This window comes from Nicotiana tabacum, chromosome 1, assembly GCF_000715075.1.
Source record: "Nicotiana tabacum cultivar K326 chromosome 1, ASM71507v2, whole genome shotgun sequence".
In the NCBI taxonomy this organism is placed as follows: domain Eukaryota; kingdom Viridiplantae; phylum Streptophyta; class Magnoliopsida; order Solanales; family Solanaceae; genus Nicotiana; species Nicotiana tabacum.
In genome coordinates, this window is record NC_134080.1 from 102,426,452 (window position 1) to 102,437,019 (window position 10,568).

General features: G+C 38.2%; 2 protein-coding genes across 2 annotated transcripts; both read right to left on the reverse strand.

Moving 5' to 3' along the window:
- Window positions 1-787: 787 nt before the first annotated feature.
- Window positions 788-3,935, reverse strand: LOC107796735 (uncharacterized). The gene is made up of 2 exons (XM_016619538.2): window positions 2,603-3,935; window positions 788-2,101 (listed from the first exon to the last, which is right to left on the reverse strand). The coding sequence occupies exon 1, from the start codon at window positions 3,933-3,935 to the stop codon at window positions 3,156-3,158; it is 780 nt and encodes a 259-aa protein (XP_016475024.2). The 3' UTR covers window positions 788-2,101; window positions 2,603-3,155.
- A 5,271-nt stretch (window positions 3,936-9,206) lies between these two features.
- On the reverse strand, window positions 9,207-10,001 carry LOC107791076 (uncharacterized). Its single transcript, XM_016613071.1, has one exon. The coding sequence runs from the start codon at window positions 9,999-10,001 to the stop codon at window positions 9,207-9,209; it is 795 nt and encodes a 264-aa protein (XP_016468557.1).
- Window positions 10,002-10,568: the final 567 nt, after the last annotated feature.

Genomic DNA, 10,568 nt, shown 5'->3' on the forward strand with positions numbered 1-10,568 from the left:
TTCTTTTTGGTAACTGTTAAGAATAATGAATTTCAGAGGAAGAAGGATCTAACTAAAGCTAAGCTAAGCTAAGAAGAGAAGAAAATAATACAAATAAGATAAAAGGATTTTTCATTCATACCTTCAAATGGATACAAAACAGAATATATAGAAGCCCTAACAAAGACACGGGTCTAACTTCAACTATTAAAATAGTAATGGGGCAACTGTGTAATTAGAGAAACTAAAGGAATCAAAATGCAAAGAATGAAAATGTGGCACTTCCAATTTAAATTGTATCAGATCCCTTCCCTTCAAATCACCCTTGTCCTCAAGGGTGACATTACCATCGGGATCACCAATTATAAGATATCTCCCTAAAACTAGGAAATCTTGAAATTTAGCAGTAATAGACATCAACCATCCTGCTGCCCTGTCTGGAATAGCACGTCCCTTCCGTGTTAGCATCAGATGGGAAACAAGATTTCTCATAAAGTTTGCTCTCAAACAACTTCAGAAGGAACTCCACCCTTGAGGCAATAAATTTGGTGTTCTTTGGAATTGATTGAATGACAATTTGTATCCCATTAACAAAACAACCACTTCTTTGCCAAAGCACAATGATATAACAGAGTTGCTCAACTGATCTAAGCTGGTGGAAAGCAGACTGCTCTGCTACAAGAGCAAAAAACTAAAATCTGACATTCAGCACAAAGTCATGACGCACATGAATAAAATGGAGTGTACCAAGCAGTCTCCACTTAATTTTATCCGTTAATGAGGCATGGACCAATGAAACACACAAGAGTGAAAGAGGGAACAACAATTCGCATTATTTCGTCACCATTTTCACAATACAGTTGTGATTTTTCAGTTGTAGGAATCACGCTAGCAACTAGATTTTGCATAACTTCAACTTGCAAGATTTTTGCACACCTGAGTTCTCTGTGAACTAAGTTCCTCATAGCTATCCACAAGGACAAACATCCTAACATAAAGCCTGATATTCTTCATCTTTTTCCAGGCGTCAAAAAGATCGAGAAGAACTCCCTTGGAACTAAAAACTCCAACCGACCATGTAAGACTTTGGGCCAAAGGCACAAGACATCTGAAAGCTTTGTACACCCTTCCTGAAGCTCCATTTCTAGTTACGTTAGTTTCATCTAAGCCATCATGTCTTTCAAATTCACTTAAACCAAGACTATGGAATGATGTCCACTTTGATATGGTGATTCCTTTCATAATATTCTTGAGTTTCTGGTGCTTCCAAAGGAACATAGCACTCCCAATAAGACAAATAAAGCAAGCAACTATATAAATAATTCTAGAATCCCACAAATATCCCTCAAGGTTCTTGAACTTGAAACTGCTCCAGCAAGACTTCCATACAAGCAGAGAGAATTTAGGATTGAAAGGAGCTCAAACCAGGAAATGAAAAGGAAAATAAAAGATAAAATAACTTATTGATTTCAATTGATAATACTGTCACTGCATCTATACTGCTGTAATTGGGCTCCTAAATTCACATCAATCATTATCATACCTCCTTTGACCAAATACATCATATTTCTTGCTCTGACAAAATCGAATGAAAGATTTGAGCACCACAGTTACTGCAGCAGCTGGGAAAAGGGTCCTCAAAGGTACACCACTTTGCCACCATGGGATAAATTCAAAGATCTTTGGAGGATCTATGTCAAGAGAATTCCTAACAGTTTCATGAGTACAATCTGTAGCATCAGCCTTCGCCCATGTAGGTGAGCAGGCCTCTACTATAATAAAATTCATCTTTCCAGTAGAATTAGAACCTGGGATTGCGATAAGATTAACTCAGCTACATTTTTCTCATTCATAATTGTTGTAGCAAAGATCTGATCTAAGGACGAGGACAAGGACAAGGGCAAGGGAGCCTTGAGATTGCAATCCACCATCAAAGACTTGCTCCATAGTTCAGCAACTTTTCTTTTGAAGTTCAGATCACAAATTTTGTCCTTCCCATAAACTCCAGATGCAGCAACATTCATCCCAATGATCACTTCTTCAGTATAACCTGATTTGTCAGTAGCTGTTTTGAGCAATGCAAAACCCTCGTTCTCCTCATTGGCTAATACGCCAGTCATCACTGCAGTTCCATTAACAACAGTTTTATCAGGATCAACCATATCATCAAGAACAGTTGGTATTAGTGTTGAACCACCAACAGAAATCACCTCTGGAATATCACTAAATGAGAATCTAGTATCTCTCAAGACATCTTGAACAAGGTTTTTAAATTTGTCAAGCAGATCTGAACAAGGTATTTCAAATTTAGTCAGATCTGAACAAGGTATTTCAAATTTAGTCTGTGTAAAAGTGGTTTCAACAGGTTTAGGACCATCCACCATGGTTCCATCCTTCTTGAAACATACAACAAGCTGAACATCAACTCTATTATCAAAATCACCAGCACCAAGATGAGTATCACCTTTAACAGTAGTCATATTCTCTTTGTTACTGATCGAGCTTTTCACCATATTAGAGAAATCATTAGAAAGTGAACTTTTCTTCTTTTTCTTCTTTACAGACTTGGAGGTTGCTCTAGTTCTGCGTACTGCATTATTAACCATAAGAGAATATTGAGTACCTTTGTGCCTTGGATCAGGGCCAATTCTGCAGCTTCTAGGATCAGCAAATACATGCTCTAGCAGCTGGCTACGATCCCGAACAGGGCTTGCATCTGCAAACTCAACCTCTTTAACCAACTTGTCAATCTTCTTATCTATACCTTTTAACTCCACCTCACTGGTCAGATTTTCCTCAGACATATACTTCTTCCAAGTAGTGATAGGATCTTGCATGACATGATGATTCTTTTCAGCTACTACAGCAGTAGCTACAACTGCAGGAACATGAATAATGTGATTGCTAGCATTGTTGTTCAACACAATATTGATTGCCTCAGGCCTCTCATCGATCAAGGGACAATTTCTTTGTTCAATCTCCCTCTTCTTGACCTCCGCCATGACAAGATAGGTGTGGTCATCCAAATTCCTCTTAGTTTCCCATGAATCTTTAATTTCCCTCAGTTGAGAAGATAATCGTTGAACTTGTCTATCTTGCCTCGAGCTTAGGCTAGTCATTTGCAACGCAAGCTTCTGCACCATTTCCTTAATCTCATTCATTTTAGGAGAAACTGATTAATCAAAAGGCTCCCCTATTTCATTAACTGACATTTCATCAAACATCTTGTGCGCAGTCACATCAAGGGGTGAGGGGCAGACAAACTTGTTCTCTTCCTTATTAGCTCCATGTTCTTCTAAGTCAACCTCCAAATCCAAATTCATACTACTACTATCCTTGTTGTTTGCAACTATGACATCTAAGATAGAAGTTCTAGGGACACAAACCTCCTGAGAAGAGATAGTATCCGCTCCAAATTCACAGATAGGGGAATTGTTGGTGAGGTGTGGATGATGAACGACATAAGTTCTGCTTGGTCTTTCTTCGTTGAAGCTGGTGTTACTGGGGATAACAGTGGGATTCACCTCATCAATCCAAAGGTCTTTTGGAGAGAAATGAGAAATAGAAGTGCTGACAGGAGACTGTTGCCAATGAAATGACACAGGAGGAGTAGGATGTTCAAATCTACAGTTGGGGCCTATCATTCTTGTGTCTGCGACGGAACCCATAGCCGCAGCTCCTTCCGAAACCCCGCCTGAAGTCCAAAAATTAGGAACAGCAACAGCAACATCTGACGGCTGGTAGATACAAGGGACATGTTGGGCACTTGAGACTTGCCAAGGATGCTGTGGACTGAAATTAGAAGTGTATAGAGGAGGTGTTTGATTGAAATGGTGTTGATACCCCATGTTTGTAGCCCAATATGCTGTATTACAATGACCATAAGAATCAGTACCTTGTGCATAACTGAAATTTTGTGACAGAACTTCAGGTCTAGGAGCTGGAATATGGGTCATTATAATAGAACTAGGAAAGCATTGGATTTAGTGGTGAGAAGAAAAGTCCATGTCCCTCTAGTATAATCGCCAACAATAGTAAGGAAGTATCTATAACCATCATAAGTTAGAGTGTGATAAGGTCCCGTGTGTTTATATGTATGAGATCAAATATATGCTTAGAAGTGATAGTACTAGAAGGAAAAGGTAATTTTGTCCGCCTAGCTTTTGAACAAATATCTCAAGGATTAATGGAAGAATCAGTAGATGGTAAAGAGATAGAAGGAATACATTTCGTATTTGAAAATGGCATATGGCCCGGTCTAGGGTGCCAAAGTCTTACATTAGAAGAAACTGCTCCTAAACATAAAGTAGAAGAACTTAGTGCAGTAGCACTTTGATTACAAATAGAATGGTTAATAGCCTTGATTAAACTAGAAATAACTAATCTAGGCTTTACTTGACTTGTAACAGCAGAGTTGAAAACATAGATCCCTCGACTGACTTTACCAAGCACCATTAGCCTCTTCAGTGAAGGGGCCTGCAAAGTACCACCAAAAGAAGAAAACATTAGGATGGAGTGGAATTGTAGACACAATTTGTGCACAGACAACAAGTTGTAATTGAAGCTAGGAACAAACAGAACATGGGTGAGGATAAAACCAGGCAGAATTGTGAAACATCCTGATTTGAATACCAATACCTTGGCTGAGTTAGGTAAGGTGACACATATAGGTTTATGAAGAAGCTGCACATTAAATAGAAGTGCTAAATTGGAAGTCATGTGTTCTGAAGCTCCTGAGTCTAGTATCCAGGATATTGAATTTAAAGAAACACTAATATAGGTTTTTAGAAGAAGGAGAAGGAAAAGAGATACCAGCACAATTTGTAGAAATTGTGTCATCAGTGGGCTGATCTGTCTGAGTACCAAGTTTGACAGTCTGAAGCAACTGATATAGGTTGTGAAATTGATCTTGGGTCATTGGTTGTGCTCTATCGCGCCCCCTTTTTCTCGCGAAATCGGGCTTGTGACATTTGGGAGGACAACTCGTTCTCTCTTGGGAATTGGGTTTTGGAACTTGAAGAGTCGCCACCTAATGATTAAGTGCATTAGGACACTAAGAAGGGTTTGAGTTTGAAGAACCAGAGTTCGGGTAAGGGCTAGAAATTATCTCGAGGGGAAGGTGTTAGACACCCCTCAAGATCCACTAATGTGGTTCCCGGCCATGTTACAATTGTGACTTCACATAATCAAGTAAGCAATTAAGGGCCTCAAATAGAAGGTGATTTTCACATCTTATTGCAAGCAAATTGAAAGTTTGAAGAGAATAAGGAAAGCAGAAATAGTTCGGACAATAAAATGGGTTAGAAGAAAAAGGGGTCATAGGTTTACAAACAATATGGATCATATCAATGCAACAACCGACAATCGCTCCTCAAAAGAGGGGTTACACGTGCTATTAGCGCACCGGTCATCATATCCATATCTACCCTCCCCACCCCGTTAAGGTAGTAAAGCGCAGAATGGTGTCGTTACTTATTGCATGCTAGTACTCGCCCCAATCCTATCAGTCCCGGAGGCATTTGGGACTACTAGTCCTAAAGGGAAGGGAAATTTGGGCTTTGTATGGTTTAAAAGGATAAAATTCTAAAGCGACAATGAAAAACACATAAGGCGGATATGGGAAACACATAACAATTTAAAAGGCTCAGACATGCCTCCTCACTTAAAGACAAATTGTTTAGCATGTCTTGCATGTACTGGTTATGGTCTGAAATCAAATTAAAGCATGGGATAGGCTGATTCATCACATATTTCTCAGATGAGGAGTCTGAATTAGCCTTCCCTGGTTGTAATTTATCAAAGACTGATGCAATTAATTAATTACCTAATGTTTTGCCTAAGTGAGACCTATAGGCATGATATCTAACAGTGCTTGCTCCGATTTTAAAGAAAACTTACTGATTATAGAAAAAACGAAAGTTCCGCAGATTTTAGACAACATTGCAACTGATTTTAAACTTGCAGATGGCATAAGCGAATCAGATTCAAAGGTTGCTCCTATAGGCATGATTTCTAGGCGTTGTTGGTTTTAAAACGATTATGAAAGTGCAGGCGTCCTATAGACATGGTAGAATCCTATACTCAGAGGGAACTCAAGGTCCCAAAGCAAGGCTCATAAGAGGGGGGCAGAACTTAGAATCTAAGAGGGAGTGTAAGTGAACAAGGGGGGAATCAGGGAGAGCCATGGCAGGCTGGTGGTCATGCCCAGCAATCAGGAGTGCTGGCACACCCCTGACTAGCCTATTAGCCACATTTTGAGAGTTGAGATCCATTGAGGATCAGGTTCAGACCTAAGCAACAATTTGGATGTTGTCAGGTCGTGAACCTTAACTCAAACACATAGAAGGGAATGGGGGTATAAGGAGTTCATAACAAACAGCGGATGCAATGAGAGAGTAGCATATTCAATACAGAATATGAACAACAAATAGACAAGAACGTAGCAACTGTAAAATAAACACATAGGGATGGTGCTGAAATCGAAACTAAGGCATACCAGTTTCAGGGAAACAAATAAGTGAAAGCTGAAGTCTTGTAAACCAAATTGCAAGCAATCAGTACAAAAGTTCTCAGAAGAGAGTATAGTATTGAAATTGAAAGGTGTGTGTGCAAAGTATTGAATTCGAAGTATTGAACTGAAGGTTCAAGGTTGTCTCAGTGCAGAAGGGTCGTGCCCCTTTTATAGTGCAGAAAACAAGTAAGAAAAGGTAAGGGAATCGTTTGCAATAAATCACACAGAATCCCTCTTCAGTTAAGGGATTCTGATTTCAAACGGGCAGAAGACAATTAAGGAAAGAATTGAATTAAAATCTTTTCTAAAGTAGTACAAGAAGGGAAAATACATAGAAACTATTTAAGGAAAGAGTTTGATATCAACACGGTTTGTGCAAATAAGGAAATGCAATCAATCAACAGCCAGTAAAATCAGAAATTGAGTTTTGGTATGAATGAATCCAACCAGAAAAGGTGAAGAAAGGTTTAATTAAAGAAAATTAGTAACAATCAATCGAACCTTATTAAAAAAGAAATTCTGAATCAATCACAAATTGACAAACCTTTTTTGAAGGAAGAATTCTTCATATATAAAGCATACAGACATGTCAAACAGGAAAGAACTGTCATGCTAATTAGAAAGATCTAGTGTAGAAAAGTTCAAAGTCAAAAATAAAGAAATTCAAGTTCAGTACATAGACTCGAAACGAGTCTGAGAAAGCCCAGAGTTCCAAAGTAGAACCCTAGTCCGAACACCAGATCAGAACTCTCCCAAAAACCCCAAATCATAGGGTTTCCAGCTCGAGTAAGATACAAAGAGGAGGAGGCAAGTAATTGAAACATGCTCAGGAATCTCTTTCAGAGACTTATGAGAAAAACAAGCAGATACAATAACAAGTTCGAGGCAAACATAGTGTAGAAACTGATTTGAAGCATAAAGACATATTTTAAGAAAAGCTCGGAACTTAAACAGGTTCAGAGGAGAAAACAGGTAACATAGCACTTAAGAGAACAGTAGATGAAACATGTTTAGAAAGAACTCGAACAAAGTCCAGAAGAAGGCAAATAAGAACTAAGAGCTTAGTATAAAATACAGTAAAGGGACACAAGGTTAAACAAACACATAAGATAAACGTGTGAAAGCATGACATAGAAACCAGTAGAAGAAAGAACTGAGCATAGTAGAAGAATATGCATAATAAAGCAAACATAAGAACACAGGGGAAGATCATGCGAGGCATAAAAAGAAAACATAAGAACATAACATAGGCCGATACACACAAAGAAAAGAAGAAGAAGAGTCAGAAAACATTTTAAAACTTTTCAGAAACCCTAAATCGAAGAGAAACAAATTTTGAAAGAGAAGATTGGGGAAAACGTTTTAAAACTCCAGTAGAACACAGATATAGCATGGATCTAAGAAAACAACCCGAGAAAAACCTCGAATAGCTAGGATTTCAAAGAAACCCTAGAAATGAGAAAGGCTTGGAAGAAGGTCCGATCTTGAGTTGGATGAGGTCAGAAAAGGCTTCTAGTACTTGAATATGCCGGAGCATGGCCGGAGAAGCCATAGATCTACAGATCTGAGCAGGATCTAAAGAGAACCATTGGATTGGGGCCTCGAAGCTTCGAACAACCATGGTTTGATGGTGGAGGGGGTGAGTACAGGCCATCCATGGCTTGAGAAGCCATGGATTCCGGTGAAGTAACGGTTGAAAAGGGTGGAGGTCGACTAGGTTTCCGAAGAACCTTTGAGAGAGACAAAGGGATTCAAAGGCGGCTAGTTAGGTGAAAGTGATTAGGGTTAGGGGTGTTTGGGAAATTAAAAAGGAAAGGGGAAATTATGGTCGTTGATCATTTTGATCAACGACCTGGATCAAATGGGAAACCGGGCGGGTTTTTTTAATTGGGTCATGGGTCGGGTAAAAGATGAAATTGGGACGGTCCAGCTGGGGTTTAGGATTGGGTTAATTTGAGGGATAAAATTGAAATGTAAATAGGCTGTAATTGAAATGGAATGAGGCTAAATGTTAAATAGCCAGTTTTTCCTTTTATTTTATAAAAAATAGTAAAAATAATTTTAAAAGCAAATTAAAAGTACTGAGCCAGTTAATAATATAAAAATATTAATTTAAAAATTCTGGAATAAATTTTACAATTATGAAATGCTATTAATCTTAAAATAGGCTATAATTGCAATTGCATGCAATTTAGTCTTTTAAATGCCAAATAAATTTGTAAAAAAATGTACAAAAATTATCTTAACTATATTTTGGTATAAATATGGGAATAAAATAAATCATTCACCCAATTGATGAATTTGGGAATAATTATGGATTTTGTACTGCTAAAATAGACAATAAATTGATTTTAAAAATCTTAAAAAAAATTAGGAAAAAATACCAAAACACTTGGGTATGCTTATGTATGCATGTACATGCTATTTTGAAAGTATTTTGTATACAAAAATACATAGGAAAAAATTGGGTATCAACATGCTCCTGAGGTGATAGATGAAGATCCTGAATCTTCAACTGAGACAGCTGCATTGCTTCTAGGTCCAGAAAACTTTTTATTGGACTTGGTGAACTTGAAATCAGCTGGAAACCCAATCAACCTATAACAGTTTTCTATGCTGTGATTTTGTTTCTTGCAATAAGCACAGAACTGATTGCCCTTCTTTGCCTCTGTGTTTGCTTCTTATCAGGGGAGTATTTGCGACCAACTCCATAAGACTACTGAGATGCAACAAAAGCACTCTGAGGAAGAACATGCTGAGAGATCTGCACTTTCCTTTGTTTCTTATCCCTAATCAGGAGGGAATAAGCATGGTTAACTGAAGGTAATGGAGATAGCATAAGCAAGCTGCTCCTAGCTGCAGCATATGCATTATTGAGCCCCATGAGAAATTGAATAAGTCTCTCATCTTGTTGAGACTTGTAGTGTTTCTCCTTTCCTCCACATGAACAATCACAGGTACAATGTTGTGTAATGTCCAAGCTGTCTAACTCATCCCAAAGTCGTTTCAGCTTGGTATAATATCCAGCAATGTCCAGGTTTGCTTGGGCTAACTCTGTGATTTCCTTTTGTAGTTGATAGAGCTGAGGACCATTGCTCTGCCCAAATCGCTCCTCAAGCTCATTCCAAATGTCCCTGGCAGTTTTGGAATAAAGCACACTCTCAGCTATTTCTTTAGAGAGAGAGTTCAAAACCCAAAAGATGACCATACCGTTACACCTTGTCCATGGCTTGAAAGAGTCTGATGAAATTTTGGGTTGAGGAAAGGAACCTGATATAAATCCAAGTTTGTTTTTAGCTGACAAGGCAATGAAAATGACCCTTCGCCACCCTCCATAACCTTTCCCATAAAAAATGGAGCTAACAAGCACCATCCCAGGAGAATCTGATGGGTGGAGGTAGAAAGGATGAGATGAATCGAGCATGACGGAGTCTGCAGTAGGATCAACAACCTGCGTCACTTGAGGAGTACGAGTGACATAAGTAGAAACATCATCATATGTATCTCCCATGGTGAAAGATGAAGCTGATGAAGAAGACGACTAAAAAAATGAAGCCAAAAGATTGTACCTTATAGCTCTGATACCATATTAGAAAACATGATGTAAAGAACAAAATTTAGGAAATTTTCTATGTATTAAATGAATTCTCCTTTGTACAAAATGTTCCTTTATACAACTAAAAAAGAATCTATGTATAATAACCTATGACAGTTGTCCCTATACTATTGGTAAAAGAATAACCAACTATAAGATAAATACAAGAATAAGAAAAATCTATTTACAATTAAATATAAAAGGAATCTTCTAGTATAATTCAGAAAGGTCCAAGTGAAAGTCTGGGCCGAAGTGATAATCCAAAAATAGTCCACTTCACTATAGGCCAAAAAAATCAAATGCCATCTTAGATCATTATATTGTATCCTTGTTCAGACATAACCTCGAAGAGTCCGACAAAGCTTGTGCCTTGTCTTTGAACCTTAATGTCCTTAGGTCGTCTTCTTTACCCAACTTTCTCTTCTGCTAATCACCATTATCATCGGAGAAAGTCGAAATCCGTGGTCCAACATCCCCCCTCAA

Excerpts from the sequence above, each read along its gene's own strand:
- LOC107796735 (XM_016619538.2), bottom strand. The coding sequence starts at position 3,935 with ATGACCCATATTCCAGCTCCTAGACCTGAAGTTCTGTCACAAAATTTC.
- LOC107791076 (XM_016613071.1), bottom strand. The coding sequence starts at position 10,001 with ATGGGAGATACATATGATGATGTTTCTACTTATGTCACTCGTACTCCT.